Source organism: Xenopus laevis, chromosome 1L (assembly GCF_017654675.1).
Source record: "Xenopus laevis strain J_2021 chromosome 1L, Xenopus_laevis_v10.1, whole genome shotgun sequence".
Classification (NCBI taxonomy): Eukaryota; Metazoa; Chordata; class Amphibia; order Anura; family Pipidae; genus Xenopus; species Xenopus laevis.
The window spans coordinates 185,441,991-185,462,226 of NC_054371.1; the positions used below are offsets into that span (position 1 = coordinate 185,441,991).

Genomic DNA, 20,236 nt, shown 5'->3' on the forward strand with positions numbered 1-20,236 from the left:
AAATTTGGATGACCCCATTTTTCTGTTATTCTGCTCATTCAGGCCCATGTTACTTTAGAATCTCTTAGGGAAGTGATAGAGATTATAACAATGAGATTTTGCTTTTGAGGATTATGCAAAACAGCTTTCTACAATGCATTTCCAAAAGACAACAATCAGTTAGAATTAAAAAGCCTTTATTAAAGCATCTGGGCAAACAAGTACCATTTCAAGCCTTAAAGCATTTACCTAAGTGATTGCTGTTCTTTGGAAATACGCTGCATGGTGGGAGTGATTATAAACACAGTGAGACATTTTATAAAAAAAAAGAGCTGTGGCAATGTAAGGTGCGGTTTCAAGACATTTTCCATTTGGCTTATTCTCATATGTTCAAAAACATACAGATACAGAGAAACTATTGTAGCACAGTTAAACTGAATGTTTAAAGATAAGCCAATGTAAGGTAAGACAAAAAAAAATAAAAATAAAAGATATACTTCTACTTTCGTTTAATCAGATCTGGACATTATTAAAATGGAGTTTTCCTAAACAGTTGAAGCTATTTTGCCAAAGCATTTTCAGTGTTTTAAATGGCAACAGTCTCTATTTTGTAGATTAAAATGGATATTGAATTTAGTCTTGTTTGTTATCTGTTAATATATTTTGGGAACAACACTGTTAGATTTTCCTTCGGTCATCTGCGCATCTAAAGGCTGAAGGGACACACAGGACATTGTGATCGTAGTCATACTCTCAGGAAGAAACTACAACGGTCACCTCCTGTTTATATGAAAAAGGAATGCAGATGGTCGAGACAAGAAACCCTTGGAAAGCAAAATTCTAAAGTCCAAAAAGACAGCAAGATTTACATTCAAATAAAAGGAAAGTAGCTGCAGGTGAGCCAGAGGGATCAAAATAACTGCAGCATTTCTCCAGCTAAAAAATAACAGTGATCAGCATAAAATCATACAAGATACTCTCAGTATTAACACATAATAAACACATACCGTATATACTCGAGTATAAGCCGACCCGAGTATAAGCCGAGGTACCTAATTTTACCTACGAAAACTGGGAAAACTTATTGACTCTAGTATAAGCCTAGACACAACTACAGCCCTGTCTCCCAGCAGCGCACATTCTGCAAAGCGACCCCCCCCAGCGATCAACCGGACTTCTTTGCAAAGTTGATGGTGACAGAGAATTGCCAAACGGATTACTGTGTGTATTGTCCCACTGTCCCACTACCATGTGCAGAGGGTGCTGTTTGATATCGCCATCACTGTTAATCTTTCATATAACCAACAGAGGGCGCTGTGTGATATTTCCATCACTGTTAATCTTTCGTATAACCAACAGAGGGCGCTGTGTGATATTGCAGTCACTGTTAATCTTTCATATAACCAACAGAGGGCACTGTGTGATATTGCAGTCACTGTTATTCTTCCATATAACCAACAGAGGGTGCTGTGTGATATTGCAGTCACTGTTATTCTTTCATATAACCAACAGAGGGCGCTGTGTGATATCGCAGTCACTGTTATTCTTTCATATAACCAACAGAGGGCGCACTGTTATTCTTTCATACAACCAACAGAGGGCGCTGTGTGATATTGCAGTCACTGTTATTCTTTCATATAACCAACAGATGGCGCTGTGTGATATTGCAGTCACTGTTATTCTTTCATATAACCAACAGAGGGCGCACTGTTATTTCATATAACCAACAGAGGGCATTGTGGGATATTGCAGTCTCTCCCCAAGTGTACTGTTGGTATAGGAATGATTAAAAGTGACTGAAATCTCAGCTACTCCGGTCGGGTACCGCTGACCCGAGTATAAGCCGAGGTAGAGTTTTTCAGCACATTTTGGATGCTGAAAAACTCGGCTTATACTCGGGTATATACGGTATGTATAATTTAGCAGCATAAAATAATATTGGGTTTAGAAGAAAGGGGCTGGGATTACTCTCTATAGGGCAGTTTACTTTTATTTCTTAAAATGTATCTTGTATTGAATTTGCTAAAACAGAAAATTAATACAGATTGTAATGACTAGGTCTGTTGGGTTAGATCAGGGGTCCCCAACCTTTTTTACCCGTGAGCCACATTCAAATGTAAATATGAGTTGGGGAGCAACACATGCATGAAAAGGTCCCTTGCGGTGCCACATAAGGACTGTGATTGGCTATTTGGTAGTCCCTATGTGGACTGGCAGCCTACAGGAGACTCTGCTTGGCAGTATACTTAGTTTTTATGCAATTAAAACTTGCTTCCAAGCCTGGAATTCAAAAATAAGCACCTGCTTTGAAGACTCTGAGAGCAACATGCAAGAGGCTGGAGAGCAACATGTTGCTCACGAGCTACTGGTTGGGGATCACTGGGTTAGATTATATATAATACACAAGAGCCATGAATATCCTGTAAATGATATCCTTATAAACTGTACTTAGTGATGTCATCAGTTATAATCGGAGCGTAGTTATGTAATTTCTGTCACATGACTCACTGAAACTTGTGTAGTATAATAAATAAAGTACCCCCTGTTGCAAAATATGAAGATATTAGAAGTCACATGGGCGATCCATGACCTGTATAAAAGTCCTGTGTTTGTATATGGTCGTGGAACTCGTTGATAATTAATAATATCCTTATATTTTACAAGAGGGGGTACTTTATTCACTATATATGTTGTTTGACTTGTTCTTCTGTAAGGAAATTAAGTAAGGATGATAAAAATGGATTAGGGCAGGTAGTGTCATTGTGGTGTTTTCTCTGTCTGTGAAAAAAAAACACCAGTTCATTCCATCTGCACCCTGTTCATTAATCAATGACATGCATGACACCCTCCTGTCAGAAATAACTTGGAGATCCATGAACATGGCTACGGTGAATTCTAATACATGTATGGGACATATTATACAGAATGCTCAGGACCTCGAATTTTCCGGATAAAGAACAAGGATAATCTTTCTGTAATTTGGCTCTTCATACATTAAATCTATTAGAAGATAAAGTAAACACTAAATAAACCCAATAAGCTGGTTCTGCTTCCAATAAGGATTATTTGTATCCTAGTTTGTACAAGCTACTGTTATTAATACAGAGAAAAATAAATGGAGTCTATGGAAGGCATCCTTTGCGTAATTCGGAGCTTTCTAAAGGATCCCATACCTGCACTTTTTTATTTTATTTAATTGTTTTGTTTTTGGTTTGTTTTGTTTTTTTTAAAGTGGAGACATTTTGCAGAACTTTACAATGATGTAAAAAGATCACAAACAGTATAATAAATCCTACACCAATACATGAAATATGGAGGGGCCTCCTTGTAAGAGCTTACAGCAGCATTTATGTCTCACAATGTTTCCTCTATATGTATCCAAATAAACAAAAGGGCTGCTGAAATAAAGCTGGAAGGCAAATTCTGGTTGTGTAAGAAACCCCTCTAAACAATAGCAAATAACTACACAACACTATATATATGAATCTATGAATCAACTGAAGCAACAGGTAAGGATATGGGTTTTGCTCAGTTACTGTTATACCGGTCTAACCAGCTCTGTTACAAGAAAGGTGTGTGGGGCAGAATGGCCCAGCACGGACAGTCTATAAATATTGTACTATGAAACACATCTTAGCATAACTGATATCATTTAGAAATCTCACATACAAAGGCAATCATGAGAAAGTTGTGGATTCAAGAAGGGCTGAATTGGTAATGGGAAGCTGGGTTTATGTAACTATAAACAGGAACATGCGCAAGAATATTCATAAAATGACACCACAAAGACATATACCCAATTTTTTCCCAAAAATGTAATATTTGCAAAATCTAAAGACAATGGACTAGTATGTTGCAGGCTTTGTGAAAATAAAGGCTTCACTGTTTGTGACTGCAGTGCAATGGGAAATGAGTTTAATCTCAGAACAATGCAAAAACTATGCAGGAAAAATGTCATGAAAATGTGAAATCAGTTTACAGATAAGGATAAGATTTCACCAAGGCTGCTGATTTACTTATACTGCAAACCCACTCCCCTCTCAAAAACTGTTTTTTTTCCCGGGATTTATTATTAGGGATGCACCGAATCCAGAATTCGGCTTTTTCAGCGGGATTCGGAATAATTCTGCTCGGCTCAGTCGAGTCTTTCGCGAAGGATTCGTGAAAGACAATTCCGAATATGAAAAAAACTCCAGCTAAAACATGTCAAAATCATGTAGAATTCAATGGCAGATGTCCCTTTTACAAATGGAAGATCTTTCTTTGCTTGTGGTTTTTAAGGTTTTCGGGTGTATTTGAAGCAGGTTTTTGAGCGACAAAACAAATAAGTCTAAGTTATTTTGTGACAAGCCAAAAAACAATGTCGCTTTCGCAACTTTTTTGCAACTTTATTCAGTTCGTGCTTTTTCAGTTCAGATCTTCTCTTCAGGAAATTAGTTCATTTGAAGTTTCAAAAAGCTCTAATTCCACTTAAATGTGACCTTCAATAAATGAGCCTCCAAATGAGAAGGGAGAGATTTTTAATAATATTAATTATAAACTGTAATGCAGAATTTTTAACATATTCATACTTTTAAAGAAAGATGACTTATGTTTAATTAATTAGTTAACTCTGTAGATTATAGAGATGACTGCACAGCTGTAAATCAAATTCTTATATACCTTGTAATGTAGAAGGAGAGTTGCATACAACATTATAACTATATTCTTTCTGGCATACACAAAGCTACTGAAAGGATGAAGCTCCTTCGAGTCTGAGTAAGTGTTGTGTGCATGCCTGGCCACAAATAAACAAAACATGTTTCCATTATACTGCTGGTTTGTTGGCAAAACAGAACATGATTATGTGAGCCCCAGCCAGAGTAGACAGAACCAGTTCAGAGCACTCAAATGAGGATCTTTCAGGAGCTTTTGGAAGCTTAGTGAATTGGCAAAACACATTGCCAGAGGTTAAAACAAGGACCACAGACAATAGACCAAAGACAATAGGCCCCATTTATTAATCATGTGCAAAGTGCAAAAAAAGGGGCACAAATTGAGTCTGCTTTCTGCACCTTGCACATATTCCAGTCTCTTATTCAAATCAATACATGGTTGCTAGAGTAATCTGAAACCTAGCAACCAGACTGCTGAAATCGAATAGTAGCTGAATAAAACGCTAAATAACTCAAACCCACAAACAAAAAAAGAAAACCAATTAGAAATGGTCTCAGAATATCACTCTTTACATCATAATAAAAGTTAAAGGTGAACAACCCCTTTAAAGAAATTGTTTCAATATAGTAAGTTAGCCAAAAATGCAATCTATAAAGGCTGGAGTGACTGGATGTCGAACATAATAGCCAGAACACTACTGCCTGCTTTGCATCGCTCTTGGTTTCCACCGATTGGTTACTGCCTGGTAACTTGAGGTGGGCCACATGGGTCATAACTGTTGCTTTTGAATCTGAGCTGAATGTTAAAGGAAAACTATACCCCCAAAATGAACACTTAAGCAACACATTGTTCATATCAAATTAAGTGGCATATTAAAGAATCTTACTAAACTGGAATATATATTTAAGTAAATATTGCCCTTTTACATCTCTTGCCTTGAGCCACCATTTCATGATGGTCTGTGTGCTGCCTCAGAGATCACCTGACCAGAAATTCTTCAACTTTAACTGTAACAGGAAGAAGTGAGGAATCAAAACACACAACTCTGTCTGTTAATTGGCTCATGTGACCTAACATGTATGGTTTGTTGGTTTGTTTGTGAGTACAGTGAATCCTACGATCCCAAGGGGCGGCCCTTATTTTTTAAAATGGCAATTTTCTATTTATGATTACCCAATGGCACATACTACTAGAAAAGTATATTATTATGAAAATGGTTTATTTACATGAAGCAGGGTTTTACATATGAGCTGTTTTATGCAATATCTTTTTATAGAGCCCTACATTGTTTGGAGGGTATAGTTTTCCTTTAAGGATAAATTGCAAACTCACTGAACAGTTATGTCCCGTGTGGCCCCCTGTAAAAGTTGCTGACTAACAGAGTTTGAGAGCTGAAAAGCAGGAATTTGTGTTCTGTTCTGTTATGTTACACATCCAGTCATTCTAGCCTTCATAGATTACATTTTTGGCTAACTACCTATATTAGAAACATATTTTATTTTGCACATACAATCTATTTCCCTAGTTTTTATTTTTACACTGAACTGTTCCTTTAAAGTGCATAATTGCACATGAATCTTCTATTCCTTTTATAACAGAGGCCATCAAATAATTCAATGAATTTATATTCCCGCAGCTTTTTTGCTCCTCTGTGATTTAAAGTTCCACTTGCAGTGTATTGTACGGAAGGACACAGAACAGACCAACAATAATCTATTTATTTTATAAGTGTTCAATGAACATGAAACTTCTCACATGAATTTATGACTCCTTCACCTACAAGAAATGGCATTCCACTATACTCTGATATTTCACAGGAATCGATATTGGAAGGTGAGCAGAGATAAAAGGGCAACTCATTATTTCTCATGAAATAACAAACAACAGGACTTTATGACAATGAAGTGCAGGCAGAACGTATACTGTACACAAAACCGGACTTGTACTTCCTGTTCCAGCCCACTGATATTATATACTATTTACTATAATAATGTGTTGGCCAGGTATATGCAAAACAAAGTTTTAACCGGAAAGTCCATAGTTACCAAGTCTTGTATATATAACAAAACAAAAACAAATGGACTTCTATTTTAAACCCTGATCCTTAAAGGTGAATGCCACCCAATTTACATTTATAAGTATTTATAAGCAACTTTTAGTTAGAAATTTTCAAAGTGGTGTAGCGCATTTTCATTAAAAGAAGTCTAAAATACAACTCTTATATCTGTGCCTATAGACTGTTCAAAGCAACAAAAAAAATGTGAGAAAAGCGATTAAGCCCACATGTGACTATAAATGTCTCAATCGTTCAAGGAAGGAAATGAATATGTTGCTGCTCTCTGCACTGCGTGGCAGCGGATTCTTACTTTCTCTTACAAAGAAGATATTCTGAATGCTCTATGGCTAAGATTCAGGTATGGGATCCGTTATCCGGAAACCCGATATCCAGAAAGCTCAAAATTAAGAAATTACCTTCTCCCATAGACTCCATTTTATCCAAATAATCCTAATGTTTAAAAATGATTCCCTTTTTCTCTGTAATAATAAAACAGTAGCTTGTACTTGATCCCAACTAAGACATAATTAATCCTTATTGGAAGCAAAACCAGTCTATTTGGTTTATTTAATGTTTACATGATTTTCTAGTAGACTTAAAGTATGGAGATCCAAATCATGAAAAGATCTGTTATCCGGAAACCCCCAGGTCCTGAGCATTCTGGATAACAGGTCCCATACCTGTACAGGAATTATATGGTGTATGGAAAACAAACAACAAATATCTCCAAAGAAAAGAGACCAGTGGGGAAACAGCTGCTTATATGTGCCATACAATACAGAAACTCCCATTATGTAAACATGCAACTGGTTGTCAATATGCCTGAATTAAGTAAAAGGCCTGTTTAAATCACATTTGTGTCATTTCCCTCAACTGCTGTGATGCTAAGAAAATAACTCAAAACTGTCCCATGTTTCACAGGACAGTCCTGATTTTGACAGCTTAACCTGCAGTCTGCAGGTATTTACGAAAAGGAAATATACAATTGTAACTATTTAAATGGGGATGTAAAGGCAACAAAATAAAATCCCATTTTTACTTACTTTAAAGAAAAATAACTATATCTCCAATATACTTTAATTAAAAAATGTGTACCGTTTTTATTAGGGATGCACCGAACCTCCGAATCCTCCGTAAAATATTTGGGCGTAAACCGAACCAAATCCTAATTTGCATATGAAATTTTTTTTTAACTTCCTTGTTTTGTGACAAAAAGTATATGCTAATTAGGATTCAGATTCCGTTTGGCCCGGGAAGAAGTATTCGTCAGAATCTGAATCCTGCTGAAAAAGCCAAATCCTGGCCGAATTCCGAACTGAATCCTGGATTCGGTGCATCCCTCGTTTTTATAATAAACCTGATTGTATGCAGTGAAATTCCCCCTTCATTTTACTTGCTCTGACAGCTGCAGATGAAAAACTTCAGACGATCCCTAACTGTTCTGCAGTAAAACATTCATACTTTCAAACAGCAGAACTTCCCAGAACTCAAGCAGATGTGTTTGTTTCCCTGTAAAGCAGCTGGCGACCGTATAGAGATTCGCATCCACAGACCCAGTACAGTCTGCATATTCTGATGATTAATTAGTCTTGCTGTATCAGCTTCTATAGCAGATAGTATATCACTTGTGCTGTTTTGATAATTTAGGATGATCCCCTAGCAGCTCCAGACCACACTGAGCATGTGCATATTCTTGGTCTTGCAAAGATGTTTAGCACATTTACAAGATGATGACCCAACTTTGAAAACTTAAATAATTTGTTTAATTAGGCTTCTGGTGCAGTAAGTTCATGCTAATGTTTAGTATACAAAATACAGCATTTCTAGCATTATTCTATTTTAGGTTTAAGTTCCCCTTTAAGATAAGCAGGTCTCTTGGGGAAACCGAGACTTTTGTTTATTGGTCAATTCACCTTCATTAGCCAAATTTTGTAAAATGTATATGGTATATTTAGGGGTGTGGCCTTAAAATGGATGTGGTCAAAAATTTTTTGCAGAGCTACGTGCCAGAACTTTTTGTAACTCTTTCTATTTTTTTTTATTTTTTGTGGTCGTTTTATTATGTCATTTCATTAAATACTTATATCTTAAGTAGGGTTGCCGGAATTATACTGGCCTAGGCACTGGAAATAAGCACACTCCCCAGGTTGCGGTCTACACATGCGCGTGACGCCACATCCTCCAATGCCGGACTAGATACTCCTCACACCCACAGCTCTGCCACAGCATTTACACAGAAGTTTCTAGCGTCGGAAAAATTTAATTTTTTGAAAAATATTTAATTTATCATATAGGCACCCGAGGGCCCAACCCCTAAACCTGTCATCTGAGGCACAGGCCCTCGGGTTCCTATCAATATATACAGCCCTGGGTAAAATTCTAGCCAAGGACAGGGCCTGTTTTAGAAATGTATCTGCAATGTACATGCCAGTTACTCTGTAAACTACTCCTCCTACCTTGGGACACCTCAGATCCACCTTAAGCACACATAAATATCTTCTCCCAGCTTTCACTCTATCCTGCCACACTCGCTAAGTTCACTTTGTCATAACTGTACCCATTTACATTAAGATCCCACTGCAGACATCATGGACCAGCCCCTCATACATGGCATGATACAAGCCAAAAGTGGGTGTGAAAAACAAAGTGCATGTGCAGGATGACCCAGCTCTTTAAGGAAGTGATATCATGGGCTGACATACACTAGTAATTTGCCAAAGTTAGGGTAATGTTTTAGGAAACCAGAATAGGACCTATAGTATGTAACTGTAAGTAGGTATGAAGTAAGCATGGATACCTTTCATATAGTTAACCTAACGATATAGCTTCCCCTGTTATCCAAAGTAGAATAGGGATTTTCTTGTTGTTTTTCTTATAAATTAGGACTTTCTTTCAAAATGAATTTAATGACAGCACATCAAAAGCTTTGCCTTAACCTCAGGTACAGTAAGTTGTAAACCTGTTACTCCAGCCTCTGTAAGCATCCCTTAGGGTCTGTTTTAGTGAAATATAAAACATGTTTTTTTTCCATTCAATCTAACTAGAAAGTATTCTCTTGCTTGAAATTTTAACTCACTTGAATCCAGTTCTGAACAAACATGATTTTACCATAGTTAACTTGTGTAAAATTTATGAAGCACAAGTCAATTTATGTTTTGCTTTTCAGGTGTCCACTGATTTTTTTCATACTTCTTGCCAAAAAAAGACAATCATTTTTTACACCATCTCAGAATTGGTGGGAAAAAAACAATGATGGAATCTGAAAAATGCTTAGTAAATAGGGCGAAATAGTTGAATGTGAAACAGAAATGTGACTGAATCTTCTATATTTGTATTTAGGAAACATTTTTGCACAAAGTATTCTGTCCTCGTAAACTGCATTTTTATCTTTCAGCAGACAGGAAGATGTAGAGAAGTCCTGTGAGAATTGAAACCAAATCATGACAAAACTGGGAAGTTGTTAAGAAATAAAGGAAAATGATTAGAGGAGGTTTTAAGGAAGATCCAATTGCTTTAGTCTGCATTATAGGCAGAAAAAAAGGTTTTCTTGTACAGTACTATATATATATATATATATATATATATATATATATATATATATATATATATCTCAACAGCAATGACTCAGCACAAGCATGACTTCTGGTCACATATTCAGACCTTTATTAAGATAAAGGTCTTGATACAGCTCTGAATATGAGACTGAAATGTAAATTTTGCATTTTTTAAGGGATTTCTGTGAGTGCCCGAGTCATTGCTGTGCATGTGTTTACTGAACTACCACCAGGCAAGTTGGTGAATTTTTTTGCATGTGCCCTCCATTACTAAGGTACATATAGAACCACCTTAAAACCAAAATGAGATTTTTTATCTTTATTATCATAGGTGGAGACATGCAAATGACTGGACAATGTAGGTCACTATTAAGTTATATCGTGTGTGTGCATGCGTGTTTGAATACAGACAACTTTATTCCAAAAACAGTTATATTTAAATATTCTTCTTTGTCTCTGGTGTTTCAGTCTGGCAGCTCAGTGATTCAGATGCAGACTCTGAACTGGTACAATTTGCTACATTTAGTTGATACATTTCTCAGCAGCATCTGTGGAATATGAGCAACTATTGTATCAATTCTAACAGCTGCCTGTAATGAAATTTGGAGATTCTACTCAGCAGGGTCAAAGATACCAATGTATCAATTTAGAACAGTTTACAGACAAAGCAGCCCCTCCCTCCCAGAGCTGCTTCAGAAAGACATTAGGTGAAAAATTAAACTTTAAACTTCAATATTAAAAAAATGGTCACAAACAGAAAAAAAGAAAGTAATTGAAATAAAAGTCTTTATTTCTGCTGAAGTATCTGAAAGCAACTGTAGTGAAAAAAAAAGTGCTGAAGCAGGGGTGCTGCTTCCATGAGGTGAGTTGAGAAACCTACCAGCATCTGCAAGAAAATTTCTCTTAGGTGCGCATGTTTGGATGGTTCAGATGGAGTGGGGACAGAGTCAGGCAGTGGGGGGGGGGGAACTGCTGGGTGATGCACATGCCGAAAATTAATTGGGGAGAACATTGGATGTGCATTTTGTTAGATTCTCATAAATGAGTTAAAAATGTAATGTGTACCCTACCATACCATTCAAACTTTTTTTGGGGTTGGCCCCACAGTGCTTCCAGGTATACAGAAGTGCACCAAATACACTCCTTGGTCAGTAGAGTCCCCATCCATATACTAGAAGGATTGTCACAGAAGACCTTTAGCAGAAGATAGGGGTGAGTATGGAGTCAAACGATTACTTTTTAGGAAAGTAGAATTTCATAAGATATGAAAGGTGATCCTCTGTAAAATGAATATCACCAGATATAATTTCCGTAGAAAAGGCACAAAAAAAGTCCCCTTGCCATAGATAAAATAGTTTTACATTTTTCTTACACGTTACAAAGACAGAAAAACATCAATGTATACATTTCCTAGACAAATTCCTGCAAACTACCAACATCCAAGCACTGGATTTAACATTTTTAAATATAAAAGAGAGCATTTTTCATGCTAAATATAATGATGTGCATAGAACAACCTGCCTGCCTATTTCACAGCTAGCTTAACACTTTAAGGCAATGTATAAATTGCCTAAAAATTCTATAAATTGTCTGGTACCTCCAAGCAATTTAAGATTAGTGCATCTTAAATAAATTAATTAATTTGGCATTTTTCACATTGAATATAATGATGTGCATACATATGACACAGTAAAACAACCTGTCTGCCTATTTTACAGTTACCTTAACACTTAGGCAATGTATAAATTCTATATATTGACTGGTACCTCCAAGCAACTGAAGATTAGTGTATCTTAAATTATTTGATTCAGCATTTTCCATGTTGAATATAATGATGTGCATAGAACAACCTGCCTGCCTATTTTACAGCTAGCTTAACACTTTAAGGCAATGTATAAATTGCCTAAAAATTGTACAAATTGACTGGTACCTCCAAGCAACAGAAGATTAGTGTATCTTAAACAAATTATTTGATTCATCTTTGAAAAAGCCATGTTAAAACAATTGGTGAGCCATTTGTTCTAGTCTCACCCCTCAGGTTAGCTGGAAGTAATTCCATTATAGCAAATGCAAAAAGCAATAGCAAACAATAAAATAAAAGCTCTGTAACGGAGGAGCCTCATTTCAGCGTGGAAGGAAAAGAATGACTCCTCTAGAGTACAATTTTTCCAGGGGCAGATTTATCAAAGTGTGAAATTAAAGATTGCCACATAAAAACTCACCCATTTTCTGTTAATGTTGATGGGATTTTTAGAACTGTATTTATCAAATCGTGGATTCTAACCTTCACCCATTCATAAATATGCTTCTAAAAATCTCATACGAATGAATAAAAAGTAAGTGAGTTTGTCTGGAACTAGATGTCCCATGAAAGAGCCCCAGACTAGTATTCATTCTTTAATATTTCATTCTTTCAAACTCTTTAGTCAGCATTATGCATTTAGACCGTTATCTTTCTCCTGGCATCAGGTTGCCAGCTTCTCACCCATAAAAAGCCAGACCAGGGCCACAACAATAAATAACAAATAGCAGAAGCAACAGAATAGTAAGCAGAAAATTGCAGTCTTTCAAGATAAGCTGGTTGCATCTTCCTAGGGACATGCAAGTATAACAGGGAAGTTGTTTTCAGCTTTCAGTTGTCTCTGTAGACACTGACTTATGTCCCTGGGGTTGTTGATGCACAGTTAAATCACTTTGCCAATTCGCTGGTCTAAAAAGAAATACTGTATGCTCTTATATAAGGGCCTATGTTTTGAAATTCAGATACAGCTCTCCAGTTTGCATTTTAAGCAATCTGGTAACTACGGTCCAAATTATCCTAGCATCCATGCACTGATTTGAATAAGAAACTGGAATATGAATAGGAGAGGCCTGATTAGATGAGTAATAAAAATTAGCAATAACAATACATTTGTAGCCTTGCAGAGGTGGTCAGCGGCTCTAATGAAAGCCGATTGAAAAGTTGCTTAGAACTATTCATTCTATAACATACTAAAAGTTACCTTAAAGTGAGCCACCCCTTTAATGAGAATCCAGAAGTTATGGAGCTTTTCATAGAAAGGACAACACTCGGGGTTGTCTTGTATGTCTACAAAGTCGTAACCTTACTAGTTGTGGGAAATGAATTGGCATCTTTCCAAAACATTAATGATAGTTGTGTTTGCAAAACAGAGGGCAGTATGCAGGGGTATTACTGTCAATGCCTCCATCGGAAACCATGGCCCCCAATATTGCTTAGTTAGTAGATCCCTCCACGTGGGTGGTGGGGCCCATCAACCAAATACATGGAGGGAGCCATTTATGATGAAACTTACCCAAATAGAACTGAATATGCTTCTAATCCACATTATAACTCAAGCCACACCACAACCAGACACAATCATGATTAATCCTGCCCATCTTTTATGCAAACCCTTGAACCTTCACAGTCCAAAAATCAAGCTACTGAACCTATATAAGCCCTCCACAGGATTCCATCCTGGGCACCCCAAATTCTCTATGTTACATAGAGAATTTGAAGAACTGAAGACCTTGTAGAACTCATAAGCCTGGAAACCGTGTGTACTAAGCGATGAACCACATGTGACTATCATTCAGTCTGACAGAGTTGGAAGTACTTTATTTCAACTATATTTAAACAACAATGGGGCTATTAAAGTGGACCCGTCACCCAGACATAAAATTCTGTATAATAAAAGTCCTTTTTAAATTAAATATAAAATCCAATTTCTTTTTTTTATTAAAGCATTCATAGCTGTTGTAAACGCATTTAAAAATATCAGCTGTCAATCAAATATTGTCTGCCCCTCCTCTATGCCAGTGGCATAGAGGCGGGGCAGACAATTACTTTCACTTTCCATTCAGCACTTCCTAGATGTCACTGCTCTCCCTGCATTCCCCCAGCTCTCTTAACGATTAAATTGTGTAACCAGGGCATGGGGATGGACATTGGGTCCCTGTCCCCTGGTGCACAAACAAGATTCTGAGATGATACAAGGCTTCTCTTAATAACAAGTTCCACAAAATGGTTCCTTCCTGGTTGCTATAATTATGAGTTCCCAGACTGATGGAAACAATATTCAAATAATTTATACAGTGTAATTAAAGTTCATTTTGCTTGACTAACATGATAAAATAGGATTTGGAATAATTTTGTTTGGGTGACGGGTCCCCTTTAAGCCTTGTTCATACTGCCAACACTTTTTACAAACATTTACACAGCACAACTCAGCAGCACAGAAAGCAGATCAAACTGACCCGAGACATCACATGGTTTATAGGATACACTTTTGAAAGTTAACAAAAAAAAAAAAAACGCTTCAAATATAATAATTACAATTCTGTAGCACAATGCTTCCACGTTAGTTTGTTAAAATAAGAATTGAGAATATTTCATTGAGTGTTTGCTTCCATCTCAAGGTTTCTGTACTAAACAATAAACAAGGTTGTTACTGTAAATCCATTACAACAAGGAATGAAGAAGGTAGTTACAGAGTTATTTCATGAGTAAAACAGCAATATTGAAGGCACAGTAATTAAACGCCTGTGCATGATCTCTAAAGCCAATAAAGGGGCTTTTCACTTAGTATGATGTAGAGAGGGATATTCTGAGACAATTTGTAACTGGTTTTCATTTTTTATTATTTTTGTTTTTTTGAGTTATTGAGCTTTTTTATTCAACAGCTCTCCAGTTGGCAGTTTTAGCAATCTGGTTGCTAGGATCCCAATTACCCTAGCAACCTTGCATTGATTTAAATAAGAGACTGGAATATGAATAGGAGAGGACTGATTAGAAAAATGATAATAAAAAAGTAGCAATAACAATAAATGTGTAGTGTTATCTGTTTTTAGATGCCATTCAGTGACCCCCATTTGAAAGTGTCAGAAGAAAAAGGCAAATAATTAAAATAAATAATGAAGACCAATTGAAAAGTTGTTTATAACATACTGACTTATCTGAAAGTTGAACCAGCCCTTTTAGCATATATGATTTGTTCATCTTGCTACATTTGATACATGATAATATAATACCGTGAAAGTAAGCAAATTGCAACAATATAGGTAGATTTATGGGTAAAATATATATTTTGCTATATTTTCGCTTTGCAAGCTAAATAGCTCTTTAATATCCATTGTATGGGGAAACAATATATTTTTTGGTTTTCTTGTGGATTTGTTAAGGACTAGCTACTAGCTAGTCACATGGGAATCAGAGGTACAAGCAATCGGCATGTGACTCCACATGAAAACCAACGGTCAGGGTAAATTGTCAGGTCACACCAAAGCTGCACTAGGATAGATCCTTGCAGATCTGACACACTATTTAAAGAGACACATCTGATTTTCAGAGTCATCTGACTAGAGGAGCAATATACAACCTCCGGCTCTCATACTATGAATGAATTAAAAATGCCAGCCTCATTAGCAGAACACTGGGAATGGTAATTATAAAGCAACAGGGTCTGTGTAGGACAGCCCGAGTCTAGATGCAAGGACTTATACGACCAGATAAAAGTATGCAATGTAAATAAGCCTGCAAGGTAAATAAGGTTACTGTCAAAGACATTGCCTAATTTGTATAATAAAGGAAATGTATCCAATAAAAACATTATTAAAGGGGTGGTTCACCTTCAAGTTAACTTTTCGTATATTATAGAATATACAATTCTAAGTAACTTTTCAATTGGTCTTTATTATAACCTTTTTTTTAGTTATTCGCCTTCTTCTTCTGATTCATTCCAGCTATCAAATGGGGGTCAGTGACCCCATCTAAAAGCAAATTCTCTGTACGGCTACACATTTATTGTTATTGCTACTTTTTATTACTCATCCTTCTATTCAGACCCTCTCCTACCCATAGTCCAGCCTCTTATTCAAATCAGTGCATGGTTGTTAGGGTCATTTGGACACTAGCAACCAGATTGCTGAAACTGCAAACTGGAGAGCTGCTGAACAAACAGCTAAATAACTAAAAAACTACCAACAATAAAAAAAATTAAAACCAATAGCAAATTGTCTCAGAATATCACTCTCCGCATCATACTATGGGGCAAATTTACTTATGGTCGAATATTGAGGGTTAATTAACCTCAATATTTGACTGCCGAATTGAAATCCTTCGACTTCGAATATCGAAGTCGAAGGATTTAGCACTATTCCTACGGTCGAACGATCGAAGGAATAATCGAAAATTGTTAGGAAGCCTATGGGGACCTTCCCCTCTATGGGGACCTTCCCTTTAACTCAAAGGTGAACCACCCCTTGGAAAGCATACTGGGCAGTCGGTTAGCTGTAGTGCCGCCCAACACCACTTCACAAAGGGCTGACAGTCAAGTTACTGGAGCTTTTAAACCCAAGTAGTTTCAGGCTGAATAGCAACAGATCTACAGCACTCTGCCGTCTGAAATACTGGCCAATATTACTATCCGCAGCAACTTAGGGCAACCATAGGCCAGTGGCAAATGGGACATTTTGTCTGTTGCTGCAAAACACCGGTGTTCACCTGCAGCGACGGCTGCTAACAGAATGCAATATAAAGCAGTCGGACTGGTGCACACCGATCTTCTGCAGGACTCGTTGGAAGGTCATGCCCTGAAAACTATACGGTGATAGTAGCACGAGCTCCCAGTGGATTTTACTAGTGAAACACATACAACAATGTTAGATCACCCATTTAATGAGATGAATGAGAAGTTCATCACTATCATTCACTGTAATTATAGGGCACTGGCATGCTATGTGGCACTTTCAGAAAACCCAGCTCATTATTGAGTGCCTGCCAGCTGCCAGTTAATCTGCCTGAAGGTTTTTGGATTACGGGAATAAACTGCACGGATGTCCATAAACTATTAGGGTGATGAATCAGTTCTGGGTTTTTCTTTTTCATTTCCTCTTCCCTCTCAATGGTAAGATGAAATCAGGCAATATCATGGGCAGAGTGGGCCCTGATCAGGATTGAACACAGGACCCCTGTGCTGAAATGCAGTGATGTCAACCAATGCTGTGCTGCCCCATCCATGCCGTAAAGTGAATGTGTTTGCGACAGTGCGGCTATAAATCGGAACCTTCTCTAAGGGCACACAGCACTCTCATTACATGGCAGATAGAATTTACAGATGTCATCTCTAGTTTACGACAGAGTAACGAAAGCGAAACTCTGGTTACCCATGGTTACTGTCAGTTCTGCACTTTTGTAGCAATGTAAGCACCTAAATCGACTTACCGTGATTGACTGCTCGTGAAAGCTCCCCACCGAGAAGCAGTTATCCCCCGGGTTGACGGCTCCTGTCAGCACCTGGTGCAGATTCATTGTCAAGTGGCTGCATAGAGCCCAGCACCTGCCGGGTCACCGCAACTCCAGGTCACGCAGCAATATCCACATACCACCCTACAGTCGCGATTTTGAACTCACTTCGCAGTCCCGAATCACTGCTTGAACGTCCCGCAACGCAATTAATGTCCAGCTCTCTGACTCCTGTCGGACAGCTAATTCTGACGTCACAGGTCACATCTCGCGAGACTGTGGCGTCACGTGTACACGTATATAACCGCAGGACGCGGCACGTAGCCGCCTTGTGGGGAATGACGGACTTGGGCGGAATCACTCAGTGGTGCACAAACATAAACTGATAGTTACACCCGATAACCCGTGGAGGACATGACAGCTTTTATTTTTGTCAGGAAATAAAGTTTTTTTCTTTCCTGGTGGACTTTTTTTTTCCCCTGGTGCTGCCAATATTTCTTCAGAAGTCCTTTGTTTTTCTGCTGCAGCTTGAGAAAAATAAAATACTTTATATTCCTTACCAACAGTGCCCCACAGAGCCTCTGCAGTCAATATTTAACCAAAAGCTGCTTCCAACTTGTGCCATTAGAACACCATAAATGAACAGTTTTAACTGGAGAAAAAAATGTCACCTTGCCATAACTTGCACGAAAAATAACTAATCATTTTAGGATTTTCTATGTTGAGGGTCCCAGCATTTTTATGCAAAGGACAAGGATTCATTCATACCTCCCAACATTTTGGAAGTAAAAAGAGGGACAGAAAAATGTTTTCCGCATGTAGCGCAGCAATTTTTTGACCACACCCCTTTCTGTGGCCACACCCCCTAATTACCATGTTTATTTCTCCTTATCTAAACTGTGTTTTTGTGTCTCAAAATTGTTACAAAGTATCTTATTTGCACCTGTGGCTGTTCTGGGCTCTCTGCTAAAAGCCAATTAAGTGAGAAACTTTGTTTCTTTTTCTGGCTGTTCAGTGCAGAGAAAAGAGGGACTTTCCAGTACAAACGAGGGACTGCGGGTTGAGCTGTCAAAAGAGGGACTGTCCCTCCGAAAAAAGGGACAGTTGGGAGGTATGATTCATTTAGAAGACAATGGGGTCAATACACAAAAGGTTGTTATTCCTTAAAGCTCAGTTTTTCTTGTTATTTAAGGAACAGTATTTAAAGGACAAGGAAAGTCCAATAAATATGCTGTTTTATTTGAAATGGCTAACTGCAAGATGTGATGAAGTGCTCTTTGATTACCCCTAAATTGCATTGATTTTCGTGCAGCAGAAGCTTCTCTGAAAAAATAGCTCTGACTAGTGAATAACGAATACCCATAAAGCAGAGGTCTGCACTAAGACTAGGTTTGCCACCTTTTCGGTTTTGACCCGAACAGTTCGGTTTTTCTAAGGCCTGTTCGGGTCTCAACTTTCTGTTCGGCTTTCAGCCTTGTGAAACCCAGGGCCGCCATTAGAAATCAGGGGTCCCCGTACAATAAAACTTTCGGGGGCCCTGGGCCCCGCCCACGCTAGCGCCCAAGCCCCACCTCAGATCCCGCCCACTCCACCCAAGCCCCACTCCATCCTGCCCAAAGACCACACAGACATCAGCGCTAAAAAAGTAACCCCCCCCCCCACACAAGTTATAAAAAGCTATTGATGGTCAGGGCCCCCTTATAAGTCAAAAAAAAAAATTGGTGCCAGGGCCCCCCTTACAATTTAAAAAAAATTGGGGCCCCAAAAAATATTTTAAAAAAACATTGGTGGCAGGGGCCTATAGAACATTAAAATAATACATTGGTGGCCAGGGGATTAAAAAAAAACAAACAACCCACATTGGTGTTCAGTAGAATTGAACTCGTGGCTTCAGGACTTCAACTTGGCCTCCTTTCGTGACTTCGGGTCTTTTCGCCGCTTCGGAAGTTCTTGACCCGGCATCATAACTCCACATCATTGTGCCTGCCTTTGATGTCATCATGCCCACCCTAACATCACTGCTCCATCCCCAATGCTATCTGTCCCGCCCCCCTTTGTTCGGGTTTAGCCACCTGCAAAGGTGGCAACTCTAACTAAGACCAAGACCACGATTCTGCCCAGTATAAACTTGAGCATGGCAGAAATCTCCATCTAGAGGGTGCATTCCATTCCACACATCATCCGCGACCTGCCAGTTAAAAGCAACTAGAAAATCTCTTAGTTAGCTCCGGGTTGCCATAGCAACACAGGCACAGAAAGGAAATTAAGCGGCCTCGCTGCAACGGTGATGCGGGTCAGAGGATCGTGTAATTGTGGCACATGCACAATGGACAAGAAAATATGGCAGCACCAGGAAGAAAGACACGGAAAAGTTTCAGAAGCTTCAAGTAAGTGAAGGCAGCACTATTGAGGGAAACTAGTTTAGTGACTCAGTGCAACAAGGGGGTATGTATCTTATGAGTGAACTATGAAAAAAATGCTTGCCTTATCCTTTAAGAAATGATTCATCAAAGTATTTTGATGTATGCGCTTATAGACATGCGCTAATAGTATGCGCTAATAGACATGTTCTAATCGCATTGCAATATTTATAGAATATAATTGATTCTAACGCATAATTTACAAACATCATGGAATTATATCAAGTTTCCCAGGAAACGGAATGACTGGAATACTGTAAAAAGAAACTTCTCTCTGTCATTGGCATCCCGAATGTCTTAGGTGCTATAGATTGCATTAATAAAGTGT

The 20,236-nt window shown here is 38.1% G+C and overlaps 1 protein-coding gene across 5 annotated transcripts in view; it reads right to left on the bottom strand.

The window, feature by feature from the left end:
• The window catches only part of dmxl1.L (Dmx-like 1 L homeolog), an 86,507-nt gene extending 68,732 nt beyond the window's left edge, over positions 1–17,775 (bottom strand). For all 5 annotated transcript variants that reach the window (XM_018264259.2, XM_041568303.1, XM_041568300.1 and 2 more), the window contains exon 1: positions 17,468–17,775. In XM_018264259.2, the coding sequence (XP_018119748.1) occupies positions 17,468–17,554 (87 nt within the window). In that variant the 5' untranslated portion in view covers positions 17,555–17,775. The remainder of the gene's footprint in view (positions 1–17,467) is intronic.
• Between the last annotated feature and the right edge of the window lie 2,461 nt (positions 17,776–20,236).